Source organism: Capra hircus, chromosome 17, assembly GCF_001704415.2.
Source record: "Capra hircus breed San Clemente chromosome 17, ASM170441v1, whole genome shotgun sequence".
In the NCBI taxonomy this organism is placed as follows: domain Eukaryota; kingdom Metazoa; phylum Chordata; class Mammalia; order Artiodactyla; family Bovidae; genus Capra; species Capra hircus.
The window spans coordinates 2317261-2338205 of record NC_030824.1 but is presented as its reverse complement, the minus strand read 5'-3'; the positions used below and the strand labels follow the sequence as shown (position 1 = coordinate 2338205).

Below are 20945 nucleotides of genomic sequence, written 5' to 3'. Positions count from 1 at the left end.
TGTATGTATGTGTGCATATATGTATGTATGTGTGTATATATGTGTATATATGTATATGTGTATATATATGTATATGTGTGTATATATGTATATGTGTGTATATATGTATATGTGTGTATATGTATGTATATGTGTGTATATATATGTATATATATCTGATTCACTTTGCTGGACACTTGAAACTAACAGAACACTGTAAATCAACTATACTCCAATTAAAAAACACACAAAACCCAACTCTCCAACCTAGCCACGTTTCCTGACCATAAGCTCACCCCTGTGACTATTCCTATCTCGAACCAGACACACAGCGCTCAGAAGATGCTGATCTTACACCTTAAAATGCAGCTACCTCTCTTCCGGGGCATAATTCTATCTCTGAACATCTTAAGTTCCCAAAGCCAGAAAAGCAGCTGATTTCCTAGGACTGAGCTGAATTTGCAGCAGCAAATGTAATGTGCCCTGTAAACATTCGTCTGTCGATCGCTGGCTCCTGGCCACTTTTTCCTGGTGTGGGGTTGTCGGTAGACGTGGGTAGGCAGGCCAAAAGGGGCGGGGCTTTTGAGGCCCACAGCGTGGCACCCAGAAGACAGAGAGGACAGTTTGGCTCAAACAGAGTCAGGCGTTGCCATGACACACTGCTGGTGAAAGGGTAAATTGAAACAGCCCCTATGGAGGGTGATTTGGCGAAATCCGTGAAAATTTCAAATGCATGTACCATCTGTTCCTGCAGTTCTACTTCTAGGAATTTATTCCTCAGATATAGTTGCAATGGTACACAGTGACCTAGGTGCAAAGTTAGCCTTCGTGGCAATTTATTTATTTATTTATTTATTGGTAATAGCAAACAGTTGGAAAAAACCTAAAGTGCCATCTCTGGGGTCTGGGGTCCCCCACAGTGGAGTTCTACTCAGAGATACCAAAGACTGAAGGTGGTCCCTGCACAGATATGCATTAAATTTAAAAGCAGAATGCCTACAGTACACACAGCACTCATAATATACCAGGATGTGTGCGTGCTCGGTCATGTCCAGCTCTTTGCAATCGCAGGAACTGTGGCTTGCCAGGCTCCTCTGCCCATGGGACTTTTCAGGCAAGACGCTGGAGTGGATTGCCATTTCCTCCTCCAGGGGATCTTCCTGACCCAGGGATTTAGCCCGCATCCCCTGAGTCTCCTGCACTGGCAGGGGGATTCTTTACCGCTGAGTCACGTGGGATGCCCAATATGCCAGTATATGAAATATTAAAAAGAGGGTGGAGGTAGATAATGTGTTTATTTGCATATATGTGCATATTTACATGCATATCTTTGGAAAATTCCACAAAAAAACTAACCCAATGGTTGTGTGTAAGGAACAGAAGTGGAGAAGGGGGGTAGGGAGACTTTTCAAAGGTGTGTTTTATACACCCTGTGAATATATTATTTGTTCATAAAATTAAAGGACAGAAAGAGAGGAAGGCAGAGAAGGCTGCTCAGAGAGATTAGCTGGAGGCTGTTTGGTGAGGTAACCCCTTGCCTGGAGCCCTGGGAGGGGACCAAGGACTCTGCTCAGCACGCCTTCCTGGCCTCCAGCACAGTTGGAACAGGCTGAGCCAGCCTCAGGCTATTTGTGTGTCTGAGGCCGCATCTCTTGCCAAAGGCAGGGTCACTCGCAGTCAAAAGTGTTTTCCTTTCTTCCTCCTCACCCTGAGGTAGGTGGAGCTGCAGCCCTGGGGGGGGGTGGGGGTTGTTGTTCAGTCCCTGAGTCGAGTCTGACTGTTTGTGACCCCATGGACTCTAGCACACCAGGCTCCCCTCTCCTTCACCTGGAGTTTACTCAAACTCATGTCCATTGTGATGCCTTCCAGGTACCTCTTGGGAAACTCAGCTCTTCCGGCAAGGACCCTCCCATCTCCAGAGACCCTTTCCAAGGCCATCTGTGCCCCATTTGGGAAGATGCTGTCGCAAAATGGGAAAGTGCTCATGGTGAATGAAAATAAGTCTAAGAACAGCCTGATCGTCCAGAGTGATTTTCATTTCCTACCTCGGGGGAGTTCCCAGGTTTCCAGTTTGCCACATTTACCATGAGGTAAATACCTTTTAAAAAATTGTGACAACATTTTTAAAAGTCCTATCCCCACCCTTTTCTTCTGGGGACAGTGTGGATTGGCGCTTTTTTCTAACATTCTCTGGGAGGCTGAGCAATCCTCACGTCTGATTTTCAAGAGCTCAGGGGACCCGGTGGGCTCAGGGCACCAGCTGCCATCTCTGGCACATGTCTGCGCTAGATAAATATTTTGTGGAGTAGCTGGGCAAATGACCCAGTGGACAGAGGGCGGGGGGATGGAGTTGGATAGCTCCCAGAATGGTTGGGGGAGATGCCTGGCGGAGGTCACTGACAGCAGGACAGCCCCCCACCCACCACAGTTGCTGGGCAACGAGCCAGTTACCAGCCCCCGTCCCAGCACCCCTTTCTCACTGCTCAAGGAACGTATGCCCAAGGGGCTAAGTGGGCAAAGAAGGCCTTTCTCCCTCCGCTGTATCCTCCTGGTCTTTCTCCATCACAGCAGGATCTTTCTACGACTTCTTTGGATAGAAGCCTCCAGGGCTCCCTCCTGCCTCCACGATAAAGGCCCCACTCCTTGCCAACACACGTCACACAGCAGGTCTGACTTCCCTGGGGCCGCATCTTGTGGTCACCTGCTCCCCAAGCCCACTCCCCGACTCACACCCCGCGTCATACTGCACTGCACGGCTTTCTTCACCATCTGGGCCACTGCAGGCTTTCTCTGCCAGGCAGGTTGCTGTTCATTCTTAAGGTCTCATCTAAGCATCACTCTGAAACCGTCTCTTATTCCTCCAGACAGAGCCGTGCTCCCTCGTCTGCATTCCTGGTGCAGCCCCACCAGCTGGCCCCACGTGGATGCACGTCTGCTCGCGTGCGCGCCTCCCCGCGCTGGAGGCCGAAGTCCTCAGCCTGAGCCTCTTCAGCCTCTTGCACTCCTGTGCCCACCCGTGCCAGGGGCTCTGCAGCAGACCGGGTCTGAACGGAAACTGCGCCGCACTTGGCTGGCGTTTTTCTCCCTCTCCTTCCCTGCTCTTAGCCCCCCCAGTAAAAGTCCTTCTCAAATGCAGCCTCCAGGCAGGCAGGCGCTGGAAGAGGGGGCCCGGCAGGTTCTAAGTGTCCAGTAAATATTGGCTGAATGTGGATGTGAACGCGAACCTCGATTGCAACCGTTGTACCTGTAACAGAAGTCGTGTTTCTGGAAGGTCGGACAAGCCAGAGGGAAGATGTCCAGAAAGGCCCAGAGGGTGGTGCAGGTGTCACAAAGGTAGAGGACGACGTCCTTTAACTCCTGTCAGGCCGGAGGAAAAACACTGCATTAGTCCCCCCAGGGATAGCCCTGCCGAGGGTCTGAGGCAAAGCGGACAGAGCCCAGGGTCCCCCTCGGGTCCGCCTGCCGCAGCTCCAAAGGATGCGTGCCCAGGGGGGTCGAGGGTGACCTTTCGCTTCAGGTTAATACCATTCTCTCTTTGAAGCTGAAGGAGAACCCATCCCTGAATCTGAAGACAGGGCCGGAGGTCCCACACAGAAATTACAGCCCAGGGAGGCCAAGACACCCAGCCCCCACTCGCCGTCGGGTCTGGAGAGCGTGTTGAGAACAGGCAGGGCTCCCTGATTCTCCCAACAGCTCAAACAAGAGGCTGGGCCACAGGTCAGATCTCCACTTTACAGATAAGGGAACTTATCTGCAGTTCACAGGGCAACGTGCCCTGTTCCCACGGCACTCGCTATGCCCTTTTCTGGAACGCTTGTTTAAGGCCTGCTTTCCCACGACAGCGCAAGCTGCAGGAGGGCAGCCCACCGCACCCTCATCCCTGCGCTAACTCCCATGCTAACACAGGCATCTGCTTCTGTAACCCCTTGGGCCTCATGGCCCAGCCTGGGGGCCTGGCATGTGCTGGGGCATGCTGGTGCCATGGATGAATGGCCCCATGAGAAACGCACCCAGGAACCTGTCCAGCTGAACTAAGCGAAGGCTAAACCTCCATGCTGTCCCTCTGCAACTCCATAAATGAAGCGAGAAAGCCTGCTGAAATGTCCTAAAGCGTGTGTCATGGGACGAGCCGCCTGCGGGGTGGGGTGAGGGGCTGTGAGCAGTGGAGAAGCTCCAGGCCTTCTCTTGGCCAGAAAGAAGCCGGCTGAAGGGCAGGCTCACCGGGAGAGGCATGTCGCTGGGGGTGAGCCGGCCCCTCTCCTCGAGCCTCTGGGGTGTGGCGCTGGCCCCGTCCCCGCGCAGACCACAGTGCTGGAGGATATTGCTGAAGACCTGTGAACAAAAGAGGTGACTCTCTCACATCCTATTGAACCGGCAGCAGGGACCCCCATTCTGCAGTGAGGGACTGGTGACCCCAACACTGCCCTGGAATCTTCAGGATATATGCCGGTGTCCCTGGGACACCAGGTGAGACAGTGACCTTCTCAGTGACCATCTCAGAATAGAACCTGTGTCAAAAGGGAATCATGGGGACGTCCTTCCCGCAGGACTGTGGTGAGGATGATGATGATGACGAAATGTACATAAACCCTGTGGATGTGACCCGGATCAGCTGGACAAGTGTATAGGGATGGATATTTAAGAGATACAGTCAGCAACATGTATTCCTGGATGCCCGGGGGGGCGATTTATAGGAACTGTATTGAATAAAAGACAAATCAATAGTGAGGGGGAAAACAGAGCTCATTGTGGATTGCACCACATTTAAGTTGGAGAAGGAAATGGCAACCCAGTATTGCCATTATTCTTGCCTAGGAAATCCCATGGACAGAGTCTGAGCCTGGTGGGCTACAGTCCATGGTGTTGCAAAGAGTCGGACATGACTTAGCGACCGAGCGCCACATTTAAGTACACTAGCAGCAGAATTCTAGGAGGTGCCGTGAACAGTGCTTATCTCTTGGTGGCGGGATTACGGAGGAAGATTAATCTTCTTCTTCTACTTATTTATTTTTTTGGAATTTTCCAAAGTTTCTACAATGAGCATTATTTCATAAAAATGATTCTATGAGGCTTCAGAGCTCAGACTTGAGAAAATGTACAGGGGCAGCCTCAGGGGCAGATGGCTGTTGACAGACAGCACAGAGTGCACCCCAAGCTTCTTCCATGTGAGTGCTGGACGGCCCTTAGATTTCAGTCCTGTTCGAGAAGGGAAAGGACAAATTTGAAGGAATGAAGTGAGGGGTAGAAAACATGGTCTGGGGGTGTGTCTGGTGTGAAGAGGTGGGGAGAGTTCTCCCTGACTCTTGCAGGAAAGAAGACCAACATCTCCAGGTAGGAGGAGGGGCCTGTCCCACCCCCATCCCCCCCACCCTCCCCAGGGCAGGGCGAAGAGCTGGTACCTGAAGGATGGTGGGCATGGTTTCGTCCAGGTCATTGTAGTAACTTGGCTGCTGGATAAAGATGTTCCCTGAAAAGAGAAGAGAAAGGTAGGAATTGGGGAAAGACGGTGGAGGTGGACAGGATGGAAGACAAGTCCCACATGGCTGCCAGCATGTTCTGTGACCTTTCGCCCCTCTCCTGAGCTTGCCTGCACCAGAGCAGTCCTGGCCGCGGGCCCTGCTGGCACAGAGCTCTGGCCCAGCCTAGAAACTTCCCCAGGGTGAGGGAGGGGCCTCGCCTCAGTACAATTTAACCTTTTAAGCACCTCTGCCCCAGCAGAATTACGTAAAAGACCCACCCACCCTGGTCAAACCTGCTCACCCTGCCATCCCCGGGGAATGATCACACTTGGGCACTGTGCCTTGTATGACAGTGTTGGCTTTGTAAATGGGAGTGAGTCATCCAGGAAAATTAGGAGACGTGATCGCTTTGCCCAAGAAACCTGGGTGCTACAGTCCAGGGGTCCTGCAAGGCCAATTCTGGAGAAATTCTCTAGAAATTCTCTCACCCTCTGCTTTTGAACCTGCTGGCCATACACAGCCCCCATCCAAGGTGAGGCTGGCCAAAGACCTGGGGGGAGGTTTATCACACACGTGCAGTTATTCCCAGAAGATGAAGCCCTTCCCCAAGTGTGCGTTGCTGTTGAGTCGCTCAGTCATGCCCAACTCTCTGCAATCCCATGGACTGTAGCCCTCCAGGCTCCTCTGTCCATGGGATTTCCCAGGCAAGGATACTGGAGTGGGTTGCCATTCCCTTCTCCAGGGGATCTTCCTGCCCCAGGGATCGAACTCCTGTCTCCTGCATTGCAGCTGGATTTTACCATTGAGCCCCCAGGGAAGCCCCGAGTGTTTACTGCTGCTGTGAGTGTGGCGGTTGAGTACACGGTCACTGGGACAGAAACCAAGTGTTCCGGCTGCCCAACGCGGAGGGAGAGAGGATCACAGCTCTTGAGAAGGCAGGACTGTGCGAAATGGCACCGCCTCGAAACGGGGCCTGGCTTCCTCATCCCACTGCGGTCCTGGCACTGAAGGCTGGCTGGCTGTCAGGACGCTCTGAGTCCTAGGTGTCCTCCATCCTTGGGCAGGGCTGTCCTTGGCTGCCTTCAACATAACCCTGCAGCCCTCACCCCATCCCGGAGGGCTTGAAAATGAATGAGATCAGAGGCCAGATGGGGCTGGGTGTATAAGCGAGTCATTAGGTGGCTGGACTTTCTCTAAATGCTTTTCTGGAGGCCACTTGGTCCTAGGATTCCAGAAAGTGTTACTGGCAGGAGCTTGCTTGGCATCTCCCACTCCAGATGGGTGCTGACCCCTCAGCCTGTGAAGGAAGTTCTCCCTGACCATCTGCGCCCACCTCCTGCTCTTGACGAACGGGGAGTGAGTGACCGAGCTGTCTTCCTCTGCTCTTCCTCACTGGATCCTCCTAGCAACACCCTCAAGGTCAAGTTAGAACTCCTGACCGTGGCACAAAGGGCCTGCAAGATCTGGCTTCTGCTGGCATCTCCCGCCACCCTCTCCCATCCCTCGAATTGCATTCTTCCCTCACACCATCCTCAGCCTCACAGAATGAAACTGCCCTCCCCCTCTGCCTGCCGTGACCTCCCAGCGCCAAGTCCACCAGAAGGTAGGTGTCACCCTCTGCAGGCAGAGTCTCCCGACCCAGTTGTCGGGAGCAGGCCTCCCCCTACAATCCCCAGGCCGCAAGGCGGTGCCCACCACACCTGGAGCGCCAGGCAGGGAGGAAGGCACTCTCTCAGGATCCTCCTCACGCTCAGGCCTGAGTAACAGGGACACTCTATGAGCGTCAAAATAGATCACATTTCACAGTCTACCCTGTGGCTCTTTGGAGTCTCTTTCTTTTCCTTTATCTGATCCCAGTGACAGGGAAGATCTGACTTTTGATCTCCTAAAGAAATAATTAAAAAGCCAAAGCGATGGCACTGGTCCTCAGACTGAAGCAGTTCAGAAACCCAGGGTGGATGCGAGGTATGGCCAAAGAGACCAGGGCTATCCTCTGCGGGGTCAAGGTCTCACAGCCTAACTGAAAGGCCCAGCTTTCACAATTACACTCACTGATTCACAACACCAGCCTTGAGGTTAAAAAAAAGTGGGAGGTGGGGACAGGGCAAGGCCTGGGCTTCTGCCCGAAGGACAGTCGGCCAGTTCCTGTGCTCCACCCCCACCCCCACCCCGTCTCCTTTGTCAACCCTCTTCCAGCTGATCTGCCTTGCTCAAGAGCTTCAGGGGCAGAGAAAGCAGAGGCTGCCCCATGCTGTGTCTCCTGTCTTCTGCTCAAGGGGTTGGGAAGAGAGCTAATGCGTGTGTTGGAGGGTATGAAGAGGGGGCCTGCAGACTGACAGACAGACAGACAGACACGCACGCAATAAGAAGGGGCGCCTGATGACTGATCCTGCCAGCTTGTCTGTGAACCAGCCTCCGTGAGCCAAAGACAGTGCTTCCCTTCGTAAACCGATTTCAGATTCTTAATCTGGGGATGAGAACATTCTTAAACAGCTCAAAATCTATGAGGGGCTATGTCTTCCTGGAGACAAGCTTTCGTCTGATTCTCAGAGGGGTCAAGTGACCCGAAAGATTTGGAACCCCGGCAGCAGGCGGAGCTCTCTCGCTCCAGCCTCAACCGTCTGCGGCCAGACGGCCTCTTCTCCTGTATCCTCAGAGCGGTTGATGGCCTGCAGACCCAACGCTGACCTTGTCTCTACTCACAGCACACCCCTCCACTGCCTCCTGCCTCCCAACCCCAGTTCACTCCCTCCAGCCGACCTCACGAAGCCCCATCGACTTTCCTCTCGGAAGTCCTTTTCCACCCAGGCTCTCCCCCTCCAGCCCACGCCGAAGCCCGGCCTCCTCTACGGCCTCCTATCACCACCCTCCCCACCTGCGTGCTGCCAGATCGACCGGGTCAGCGGATGGCTCCCCGCCCTGCTCTGTGCTCCCAGAGGCTCCCACGGCCTCGTCACAATACGAGCTCACACTTACTGAGTGTCTGTAACTTGCAAGGCTCTGTGCTGCGCCCCACCTCATATTCACAACCCACAACCATCCTACAGGCCGGACGGATCATCAGTCTTCCCTTTCTTCAGATGAGAAGACTCAGGCTTAGAGCGGCTAACTGCCCGAGTCAGAGGGACACAGCCCAGAATACAGCTGCGGACTGGGCAGTTCGACTCCAGGGCCTTCCCTTTTAGCTACCAAGTGATGTACCCCTCCCCAGGTCCCTGGCTCGGAGCCCTCCCCACACCCCCCCACCATCTGATGCCAGCTTCTTCCCCTGACCCCATGCTCCCTCCCAGAATGCCCTGCTCCAACTAGACTGGCCTGATGATTGTTTCTCTAACTAACCGTGCTGCTTCTGTGTACTCACCCCATCCTCTCGTTCTACAGTATGATTATTAAGGGTCTTTTCCCTTAACTGATGATCAGGCCAATGATTAGACCTGAATGAGAAACCAGAGGTTGTGCCAGTGAAAAAGCTGGATGTGAAATTTCATATGCATTAGGCCCTAAATACAGTTTTAAAAAATACACAGAGAAAAGACTAGAAGGGAATAATCACCAAATGATCGTCTCTGGGGGTGGGGGGTGGGCAGGAATTTGGTAATTACTTTCCTGCTTCTTTATACTCTTCCAAAATTTTCTAAATTAACCTATATTACCTTTATCACTGGGGTTGGAGGGGAAGGGAGGAAGGAAACCATTTCAAGGGGTGACCGAGCTCTGTAACTGGGCATTAGGAAGACCCTCTCCTACAGTCTCAGGGTCAGGAGGGCTGACGGAGTGTCCAGGGTGACCAGCTGGGCCAGTTGCCACAAGCTCCTCTTCCAAGGCAAACCCCTGGGGCCACTGTCCCCTCTGGAGCTTCCCAACAAAGCTTCTGCGTGAACTTTCCAGCACCCCCGCCTCCCGACAGGCTCCAGCTGCTGATGCCCATTCCCTCCACAACCCCAGGGGGTCCCCTCTGACCCCTGCCCCTGTCCATTCTCAGAAGCAACTCAAAGCTCCACATTTCTGAGGCGGCCATGTCACCTGTGAGGCGGGGAGTGACCGAGGCCCAGAATGTGAGCCTCAGGCCCACGTGACGTCAACCCCAGCTTGGCCACGCATCAGTCACGACCCTGCAGGCAAGTCCCGAACATTCAACCTCAGTTTCCTTAACTGTAAGTGGGGGTGGTGACACTGCTGACGTCACAGGGTGGCTGTGAGGATCACCCGAGATGACACAGGTGGGGCGTCGGCGGAGTCACCAGTGCACGCTCAGGCAAACGGCTAGCTGTGACCGCGGAAGCAAACGCCCCCCTCCTTGGGCTGGGACACCCAGCCTGACGCTGGGGCTCTGAGGTCCTGGAGGAGCGCTTGTCTGTCACCCCTCCCCCACAGCCACTGAGCCACTCCTTTCGGAGCTGACACACACATCCGCTAGGCCACTTCCAAACACCGCCCACTGCTCCTGCCCTGATCCCCCTGTGGACGTGTGGGAGTCATCTCTGCACCACCCACGCCCACCCCAGGCCCTGGGCCCCACATCCTACTCACCTATCATCTTCTGCAGCAGTGGAGAGTTGCCTTTTCCAAAAAGCACGCAGAGGTCCAGGATCTTTGGGATGTCAAACAGGAAGTTGTTGTAGAGGATTTCTCCGAAAGCAGAGGGCGAAATGAAGTGATCCTAAGGAACAGCAAAGAGAGGATGAGCGACCTCCCCAAACACGTGCGTGGCAGGGTAATAGGAGGCTCGCAGGAAATAACCTTCAGGTCCATCGGGGGGGGCCTGGCTAATAGAAGCAGCTCCGTCCACACCAAGGATGCACCCAAGCCAAGGGGACTGACCTGGAGCAACAGTCACTCACCCTAATGTAAAACGAAGTAGACGCTCCCTATGTAAAACGCTCCCTATGAAACCATCAGCTGGGGATTCATTCTAAAGTTATTTACAGGTAAACTACCATGATGTCTGGGACTGCTTTAAAATACTCCAAGACTGGACTTCCCTGGTAGTCCAGAGGTTGAAACTCTGCACTCCCAATGGAGGGGGGCTCAGGTTCCATCCCTGGTCAGGGAACTAAGATCTTGCATGCCACACGGCACAGCTTCAAAAGGACAAAAATAAAATACTCCAAGAAAAACAGAAAACTCAGTGGGGGAGGGAAAGCAAGATAGGCAAGATGCTAACTGTTGAAGCCAGGTAATGGGCACGTGGGAGTCGTGATACTTTTGTGTATATTTAACAGTTTCCATGCTAACAAGCTAAAAAAAACAGAAAAGATACTATTTTTAAAGTAAATATGTGGGCACCACACACACAAACACAAACACATTGGAAGGAAAAAAGTTCCCTGAAGGAACAGGCCCCTTAACAGTGGTTATTTTGAGGGAAGGAAATTTGTGGGCGACTCTCATTATCTGCAAAATATTTTTGTTACGTTTGTTTAAGGGCAGCGCTATTATTTTTAAAATCGGGGGGCAGGACTTCCCTGGCAGTCCAGTCGGTGGCTAGGACTCCACACTTCCACCGCCGGGAGCACAGTTTCAGTCCCTGGTCGGGGAATAGCCTGATTGCAAGTGCCACACAATTTGGCCAAATAAATTAATTAAATTAACAAAAATAAACCCGGGGTGGGGGAGTAAAGGCTTTTAGACAGCACATCCAGGGTCCTCTAAAAAGAATCAGAATCGATGCTTCGCCCTCTGATGCCCAAGGAGAGGCAGAGTCATGCATCCCCTGGCACAGGGCCCTCGGCTCCCCACTGGTGGAAATACTGGGCGTAACGCAGGCGACCTGGCGGCTCAGAGGACGAGGGAGGCGGCACAGACTTCTTCCCCAGTGGCGGGAGTGAAAGCGGGAGACAAGGGGGAGACTCGATACTTCCAGAGCCTGCATTCCCAGGGGCGTGGGGGTGTCAGCTGGTGGGGGCGACCTGCCACAGGACCCGGGGCTCACTTTGGATTCCTTGTGCGTGGACATACGGAGGAAGGTGAGAAAAACGCTGCGGTGGAGGCGCCTCTGCACGTCAACGACTTCGGGGGCCGGGGCCACCCACTCGTCGAACTTCCGGGGCACATGGCGCAGATAGGAGTCCAGGCACTTCTGCAGGGTCTCATCAAAGATGACCTAGGCCAGGCGACAGGGGACAGCCAGGCTGAGCCACTGAGGCCCGAGGGCCTGTGGGGGGACCGTGTGGGGCTCACGTGGAAGATGACCTAGGCCAGGCGACAGAGGACAGCCAGGCTGACCTAGGCTAGGCGACAGGGGACAGCCAGGCTGCGCCACTGAGGCCCGAGGGCTTGTGGGGGGACCGTGCGGGGCTCACGTCGAAGATGACCTAGGCCAGGCGACAGGGGACAGCCAGGCTGACCTAGGCCAGGCGACAGGGGACAGCCAGGCTGCGCCACTGAGGCCCGAGGGCTTGTGGGGGGACTGTGCGGGGCTCACGTCGAAGATGACCTAGGCCAGGCGACAAGGGACAGCCAGGCTGACCTAGGCCAGGCGACAGGGGACAGCCAGGCTGCGCCAGGCCAGGCGACAGGGGACAGCCAGGCTGCGCCACTGGGGCCCGAGGGCCTGTGGGGGGACCATACGGGGCTCACAGCCGGTCAGCTCTGGCCTGGGGCAAACACGCCCACCAACCCCAAGGGACCGAAGAGGCATAAATGAGCTAAACACGAGTTTCTAAAAATGCCATGGTGGAAGGCGTTTGTGTAAACATCATTAAGATGCTGATAACGGAACACAGTAATTCCAAACACAATTTGCTCTTAGGGATCCAGTGTAAGAAGCAGAGGAAGAAAAAGCACCTCCTGGGGAGAAAAACAACAGCACCCAACCAACGGCATGGCACGTGCCTGGTCTTAGCGGGAATGGTGGTAGAATGTTACCTGGCACCAGAATTTATCGTGCGGCAGGGCCAGGAGCCAGTCCAGGTCATTGGCTACGAAGGTGGCGCGTTCCAGGTACTCCTCCACTAGGGCGGGAATGTTGTCTTTAGGGGGCGGTTTGTATAACACAAAATACCGGTCTGCCTTCTGCTCGGGGTGCTACGGATCCAAAAACCACGTGTTAACGTGGCAGAGGTTAGTCAGCGAGGGCCCCTCTGCCAACCCACAGCAACAACCCTGGGCTCTTCCAACCGGTGACCCTCAGGCATAAAGAACCGAGTGTCTCTGACAGAGGGAGGCTTGGCCGCAGTCTGGGAGCGCCAGGCGAGCATTAAATACCGTGTTTTCTGGAGAATGCTTAATGACACAGGGAAAGGTTAAGGGAAGAAAAAGCAAGACACAAACCCCTCTATTTTGTATGACCATTTTTGGGATTAAAAAAAAAAGTGCCATATTTAACACATTCAGTGTTAACCAGTCCACTGGTATGGACTTCATTTTTTAAAAGAGTGTCAGGCCGGGGGTTGGGGGACACCTCAAAGCTAACAGTGGCTATCTCTAATAGAAAGGATTAGGACTTGACTATATTTTCCAATTTAAAAAAGATGTATTATTTTTTTTAATTACACAAGTGAGGCAGGAGGTTTTTTTTTTTTTTTTTCAAAAACTCACAACCGTACAGAAAGATAAGTCGCCTGGGACCACCACCCCAGGTCTAGCATCCACCCAGAGGGAGCCCCTCCCCATCCCGTGAGCATCCTCACTGCCCTTTTCTAGGCATTTACATTAAAATGTGGCCACACGAGGCATTTGTTTGGGCCCATTTTCATCTTTCTGACAAACAATGTCGTACTGTACGTATCACCGTGCTGTTCCCTTTGTGTAATCAGAGAAAAACCTCAGTAATTTTTTGGTAAAGATGCTAATCAAGTAATTGCAGGTCTCGGCTTAGCCTCACAAGTGCTCTCTTCTAACCCTTACCTTGCCGGGGAACAAACCTTACTTTGTTCGCATAAAGAAAAGATGAGCTCGGTTCTCCCCTCTGACTTTCTGCGGGGGAGGCGGTGACAGGAAGGAGGCCGCCTGTTTTCGTCTCAGCTGTTGTCAACCACAGTCCACCCACTTCCAGGTCTGTCAGTCCAGGGGGGACAGGGACGTCATGGCTGACGGGTCAGTTACTTCGAGAACCACCTAGGTTGAGGGCCTCCACAGGGTCCCCCGCCCATTTAAATCACAATTTATACAAAAGGAATCCTGCTGATTGAAACAAGTTCAAAACTACTCTCAAGGGCCTAAATTCCTCTCTGTGGTTTCCAAGTTCCCCTCCTCTACCGTTCGATGCCTCACCTCTCACTTAGGTCACTTCTCAGGCCAGGCTGCTCACCGACCCCCCCTTGCCCAAATGACACACACATGCGCACGCCCGAGATTGGACCTTCCTGCAATCCATCGTTCGAACATCTACTGGCACCCTGCTCTGCCAGGTGCGGGGGCACACACGAGAAGGGAGTCTGTGTGCTCCCAGAGCCCACTCTGCAGAGGGGATGATGCACGGCTGTCATCAGACGAACACAACGCAGACAGCTCAAACCTGGCAGAGGCACTGTGGGAACACCTGGGGGGCGAGGGGCCGCTTCCCAGGCCAGGCAGCATCCAGAACTGGACCTTGGAGGTGGAGCAGAATTTTTAGACGGAAGACAGAGTCCATTTATGGAGGCATAAAGACAGGCCATTAAAAAGAAACAAAACAGGGGACGGGGGCACAGATTGCACTGGGCAGTGGGAGGTGGAGTTGGAGGGAGAGATGCTGAAAGGATAGGAAAAAGCCATCACTCACGGAGGACTGCCCTGTGCGAGCTGCTGAGCAGGCCAGTCCCGCAGCCCGTTTCTTTTTACCTCACAACCACTGTCTCAGAGGGAAAGAGTATTCTCCCCATTGTTCAGAGAAGGAAACCAAGACTTGGTGAGATTTAGGAACTCAGCTAAGGTCACAGGCCTAAGGGAGCAGCTGAGGCAGGATTTGAACCAAAGCTGACACTGTGCACCTACTACGTGACCTATGATGCCACAGGCCACCCTGGTCTCACTGCTCATCCTTCTGACCCCAGCTCTGACCTCACTTCCTCCAGGAAGTCTCCCAAGCCCCATCCCAATTAGGTGAGGGGTTCACCCTGGCTCCCTCAACACCTGCGTTCTATGCTTCCCTGCCTGCAGCACTTGCTGAACTGCATCAGAAGTGCCTGCAGATCTTTGGTTGCAGTGGAGGGGGACGGAGGAAGAGGTAGATTATAACAGGGGGTGGAGGGGCACCAGGACACTTCTGGGAGTGGCAGAAATGCTCATTATCTTGCTTATGGTAACAGTTCCATGTGGGTTTACACATGTCAAAACCGACCAAACCGTGTACCATAAATATATGCAGTTTATTGTCCTCCAATGACACCTCAATAAAGTTAGATTGAAAGGGAGGGCCTGCCTTCTGTCTTCCCCGCTACCCTGCAGGTCTCTGGAGGGGGTCTGAGTCTTGCTCACACAGCAGTCCCAGCCCCTAGAGCCGGGCTGGCATCGAGCACTCCCTCCATACACACTTGCAGGCTGAACAGAGGAATGCATAGAGGTAATGAAGGACCAGGTCCTGCCAAGGCCTTTGAAGCACCTCCAACGCCACGCCCAAGAGCAGGGGCCACGGAGGATCCCAGGGAGAGGAGCTGCAGTCTCTCGCTGTATCTCCCACTCTTCAGGCCTGGCCTAGGTCCCACTTGCCCCATGAAGCTTCCTGAACATGCCCTGCCCATCAAACTTGTGCCCTGTTCATCTTGATAAGAAACTATTCTGTACTGTTCTCCAAATGCTCCCCTTAAATGATCCTTATCTTTCTCAAGAGCCCATTCAACCACTTGGGTGCCAAACTTGATTTCTTTACAAGGCTGGGCGATACCACTTCCACCCCCGGGGGCTGGTGTAGGAATCAGGCTCTCAGGACTCGGGGACAATATACCCAGGTCCTCCTGCCAGGCCTGCCCTTCTCCATTGCTCTGCCCGGCTGGTGCTTATTCACCCTTCCACAGTTCAGGATCTCCCTCCTACAGCAGGGCGTCCCTGGTGGCGTGAGCTCTCCCACCACCCCAAGACCTCCATGCACCCCTCCCTGGTCTCGATCAGCAGCGTGGAGTTCCTTCCATCACATCCTGATCATGCATGCTGCAGAGAATCCACCAGTCTGCTTCCTCTGTAGGGCAGTCGCTTCACTCTGCAGCTCCAGGCCCTGTCCCAAAGTGCGGCAAGGGTCCTTGACTCATTTACTGGATGTCTCCTGAGAACCTATGATGCACCTGGCACTGGAAAACCAGAGTAAAGGGAAGGGACCAGTCCCTGCTCCTAGAGGGCCCACAGTCTAACAGCCTGGTGTCCAGGACACAGGGAAGGGCCCAAGGAACCAGTCTCCACCGGCACTGTCCAACAGAACCTCGGCAGAGACGGAACCGCTTCAGACCTGTCCCGTGCTGGCCAAGACAGCAGATTCTCACCACATGGGACTATTTTAACTTAAACGAACTAAAACTAAATCAAAAATACAGTCCCTTGGTTGAATCCCCCACAATTTCAAGAGCTCCATAGCCACATGTGGTGAATGGCTAACATACTGTACAGAACAGTTCCTGATTTTCTAATCAATATCTTCTTCACCTAAAAGAGCTATGAATATGAGGATATATTCAGGGAACATGGCTAACATTTTATAATAATTATAAGTGGAATATAACCTTTATGGTTGTGAATCACTATGTCATACACCTGAAACACACAACGTTGGATATCAACACTACCTCGATTTTTAAAAAAAGTTATAAAAAAGAAACAAGAGGCTGTATAGTAGGAAGGTGAAGAAAGTATATACTCCAGGGACAGCTCAGCTGAGGTCCTGTTCTGACTCCCCTAGTGTTCTACTTTTGTGACCTTGAACTCTGAGTTTCCTCATCTATAAAATGGGGATGACCAAAATGCCTACTCAGAGGGCTGTGGTTCGGCTTCCATGAGATGATCCAGGTGAAAGGTTTGGCCCAGAGCAAGTGCTCTATAAATATTAAGCACTATTATTAGAGAGTAGTCAGGAAGCAATAGGAAGCCATCCAGAAAGCAGGAAATAAAACACCAAGCTCTTGTTTCCCACGACTTTACTCAAGCACCCAGAAAATACTTCCTCCCACCTTGTTCAACTAAGCTAACGTTCTTGGGGAAACAGCAGGGGGTATGGGGTCTCCGGTCCCCACGTCTGTCTCCTCCAGCAGCCTGGCACCTCTCCACGGCTCTAATCTCTCCCACAGCTGGTCGTCGGCATGCTCACTTCCATTCTCAGTCTCACCAGCCCTGCTGCGTCTGCGCATATTGCTTCTTAGCCCGTTCATACCTGACCTCTGACATTATTAGTGTCCCCCTCCTCTGCCCCCCACCGCCAAGCAGACCGCAGCTGGGACAGCTCTGAAAAAGGCCCATCTGAAATCTGAGCACCTCCTGCAGGGTCCAATCCCCAGGTCCGGCCTTGGGCCAGCCCCGCTACCCGGCCCGCTCGGGCTGAATCAGAACTGCCATCAAACTTTGATTCAAAATGAAATGCTTTGCAGGGAAGGTATGGGGTGGTGACATGGAAAATACCACTCAAACTCAAGCTACTGCAGGGAAAGAAAACTCCTGCACTGGGGCCTGGAAAGACCTAACAGCATCCTGGCTCCTGAAACGTAGACTGTGGCCCTCAGGTCATTTGTAGAACAATAGAACCGATAAAGAAGGAATTTACTGTTTTGCTTCTGAGATTGCAAGTTCAATAATATCAATATCGGGCTGAACAGCCTCAAGGCACTGGCTCACCAGCGCAGGCGAAGTCCTCAGCTTTCCTGTCTTCAGGTCCTCGTGGGTAATCTGGAGTTGGTCCAGGGGCAAGGCGGGCATTGTGCTGCGTGGCCCTCCTGAAAGAAATACGGATGGGGAGGAAGAGAGCAGACCCAGAGGCTCCGGGGGCAGGGGCCTGCTCTGGGGCTCACCCCAGAGCCAGGAGAGAAGCTTCAACCTCTAGCCTCAGGGGGCTCCTGGCGGGCCTCTAAGGCCTGGTTCCCACAACTACTCACGAAGACCAGTGGCTTTTTTGCCTAAAGTGGCAGTTCTCAGCTGAGAAGGGAAACACTCCCCAGGTGACACCTGATGCGGAGGTGATTTGGTCACGAAGTCGCGTCCCACGCTTGCGACCCCGGGGACTGCAGCCTACCGCGCTGCCCTGCTATAGGATTCTCCAGGTGAGAGTCCTGGAGTGGGCTGCAGCTCCTTCTCCAGTTCCCACCCAAGTCGTGAAGTTCTGGTTAAAAGCAACTAGATTATCTTTCTCGTGGCGCCAGCTCCATGCCCTCCTTGGCCTGTGAGCTCTGCGGAGCCTGTGCCTGGGTTCTCCTCTTGCTACCTTTGCTGTGACCAGCACAGGCCTGGTCCAGAGGCGTCTTCATGAAATACCTGATGAACAGCTGAATATGATGACACTTTTCTTGCCATTTTAACCAGATTTGGCGGGGGGTGGGGGTGGGGGTGGGGTTTGGAGCCATGGGACCTTCCTCCCTTGCAGAGGGTGTTAAGATTTTACAAACCTTCTAGGCTTCAGGGAAGAAGGATATGGATAAACAGAAGGGCCAGAAGGTTTTCACAGAGAATTCACGGAAACCTGCCAGAGTGACCTCCTCTCTTAGAGAGGCCCAAACGGGCTGCAGAGTCAGTGAGGGGCAGACCGCACGTCTCCTGCCTTCCGGTCCAACACTCATTTCTCAATGCCACTTGGCCTGATCCACAGGAGGGATGTGCATATTGGCTGAATCATGGAACAAAAGTGACTCTGGGCTCTTAAGAAGACATGCCACAAAAGGTTGGCACACCTCAATGACGACATGAAGATGTATGGAGGGTAGGATGAGGAATCCGTCACCTCCTGAGCCCTCCCTGAGGTGCTGAGGGACACGGCCAGCCATGAGACACTGTGGTCCTGGCTCTCAGATACCAGGCCAGGCCCTAGTGTTACAAAGACAGACTGAAAAGGCCTGGTCTCTGCTCTGTGGGAGCTCCAACACAGTAATGATGATGACCATAATAGCAGCAGGAACACGCCTCTCGGGTGCTGCCGCTGTTCTGGGCCACTATCTCATCATGCACTCGCTTGTAGACACCCTAACTGGCTTCACGTGTACGAATGCTTGTAGCAAGTCCAGGGTTGGTGCTATTAATCTCATTACCTTCATTTCACCAATGAGCTTCCCTAGTGGCTCAGACGGTAAAGAATCTGCCTGCAGTGCAGGAGACCCTGGTTCGGTCCCTGGATTGAGAAGATCCCCTGGAAAAGGGAATGGCAACCCACTCCAGTATTCTTGCCTGGAGAATCCCATGGACAGAGGAGCCTGGTGGGTTACACTCCATGGGATTGCAAAGAGTCAGACGTGATTAAGCAACTAACACTTTACCAGTGAGGAAGCAGAGGCTCAGAGAAGATAAAAAAAATTTCCCCTAGGTCTCAGAGTTAGTGGCTGATGAAGCAGGCTGGCTCTTAACCATTTGCTGTGCTGAGTCTAGGGCAGTTGAGCTGGCGGCAGGGGCTTGCGGCTGTAGGGAGAGCATTTCTAGAGGAGCGCCTAAAGGCTCAGGAGAGCTTGAGTTGAGTCTTGATAGTGGAAACTGGGAAGAAGGGTGTCCCAGGTGGAGGAAACGGCAGGAACGAAGGTAAGGAGGTAGGAAGCAGCTTGACGCACAAGGAACCTCGGTTCAGGGGCTACTTTAAAGACTGGGAAGATACCCATCTTCACACGGTATGGAAAGAGAAGGAACTAGTCCCTCGTCTAGTGTGCCCAGTCCCCGAGACCCCCTCTAGCACTAGGGTCTCCGTGGACAGTGGATCAGACACATGGTCCCTGTGACTGAGCTTTCACCTTTCCCCTCTGCGAAATGCAGATAACACCATCTGCTGTATATTTGTCGCTGCTGTTCAGTCGCTCAGTCGTGTCTGACCCTTTGTGACCCCATCGACTGCAGCACACCAGGCTTCCCCGTCCTTCACTATCTGCCGGAGTTTGCTCAAACTCATGTCCATTGAGTCAATACATGATTTCTAATTGAGCTATTATCTTACTAGCCTTTCACAATAGCCCAGTTAAGAGCGACAAGGATTATTATGCTCAGATGTCCAAAGAGGGGCCCTGATTTGCTCAGGCAAATACCTGAGTAGCCAAGTTGAAACTGAAACCCAGCTCTTGTGCCTTGGCACCTGGGTCTCTGGTGTTGAGTATGCTAAAAATACACCTTTCCTAATCCCTGAGAGATGCTGGGAGGACAGCTGGAAACATGAGTGCTCAGCTCACCAGTGCAGAAGTCTAAATGAAGCCCAGGCCTTTCCATGCTCACCTTCCGAAGACTGGAGGAGGAGTGCCCAGTGTGGGGACCTAGGATGGGGAAAGAGTCATAAGGAGGAGGCGGCTCTCCACACTTAAAATTCTAGTTCCCAGAGTCCAGGTCTAGACAGGTACAGACAGCAACCTGCTTTTAGAGGAAATCTACTCCTACAGCACAGAGCCTGTAAGGGCAGTTTAGACTCAGGCTGGTATGATGGTCAAAAGAGAAGTTTATAGTTCCACAGCCTGGGTTCAAGTCTTGGCTCCATCCTACCCATGTTGAGACCTGAGCAGTTCCTTAACTTCTTTACGTTCCGATCTCCTCATCTGTAAAATCGGGATGAGAACAGTACATAATCTCATAATCCCTCAGGGTTGACATGAGAAGTAACCAATACTAAGTGGTCAGCACAGTACTCGGCACATAATAAGCAGTCGGTCAAGTTTGTTGTTTGGTCACTAAGTCATGTCTGACTCTTTTGTGACCCCATGGACCGTAGCCTGCCAGGCTCCTCTGTCCATGGGATTTCCCAGGCAAGAATACTGGAGTGGGTTGCCATTTCCTTCTTCAGGGGATCTTCCCAACCCAGGGTTCGAAGCCATGTCTCCTGTCTCCTGCAGGCGGGTTCTTTACCACTGAGCCACCAAGGAAGCCCCCAGTAAAGTTCACTTGTTATTATTACTCAAGTCCCAATCATAAGCCGAGCATCTGGGCTTCCTCAATTACTCAGCAAATACTTACTGAATATCTTCTGGGACCTAGGCATGTAAATGACTATTAATCCATGTCGTTAGAGCTGTAACTGGAAATTTCCAAGACGAGCACAGCACAGAAAGGAAGAATGTCACAGAAAAGGTGACCTACAACCTGGCTGTTGAAGGACAGGAGAAAAAGATGGAAAGGAAGAACATTCTAAGCAAAGAGCAAGCATGAGCAAAGGCTCAGAGCCTGTGGCTTTGAAGGATGAGGGAGACACTTGGTGTGGCTGAAAACACAAGAAGTGGAGAGAAGAGGTTGGCTAGAAAAGATGGAGCCACTTTAAAAGGAGCCTCAAATGCTGTGCTAAAGATTTTGGCTTTTCATCTGACGAAGTGAGGAGTCATGTAAGGAGAGGAGAGACATAATCAGAAAGAGAAGGTAACAGCCTGGTGGTGGGAGAGACCTTCTATGAACTACTGGACAGCAAAAGCTGTTAATAACCTTACTTGTCCCTTCAAATAGTTTTTG

The 20945-nt window shown here is 52.8% G+C and overlaps 1 protein-coding gene across 3 annotated transcripts in view; it reads right to left on the bottom strand.

Annotated features, from left to right (window-relative positions):
* Nucleotides 1–20945, bottom strand: part of ASCC2 (activating signal cointegrator 1 complex subunit 2) — a 36604-nt gene that overhangs the window by 14537 nt on the left and 1122 nt on the right. The window contains exons 2-9 of one of the 3 annotated variants that reach the window (XM_018061003.1): nt 19731–19768; nt 17172–17269; nt 12306–12464; nt 11371–11541; nt 9969–10098; nt 5379–5446; nt 4201–4311; nt 3224–3336 (exon numbers count right to left, since the gene is read on the bottom strand). In XM_018061003.1, the coding sequence (XP_017916492.1) occupies nt 3224–3336; nt 4201–4311; nt 5379–5446; nt 9969–10098; nt 11371–11541; nt 12306–12464; nt 17172–17252 (833 nt within the window). In that variant the 5' untranslated portion in view covers nt 17253–17269; nt 19731–19768. Of the gene's footprint in view, nt 1–3223; nt 3337–4200; nt 4312–5378; nt 5447–9968; nt 10099–11370; nt 11542–12305; nt 12465–17171; nt 17270–19687; nt 19705–19730; nt 19769–20945 lie in introns of those variants that run through there. The other 2 variants (XM_018061001.1, XM_018061002.1) reach the window with 2 other exon arrangements.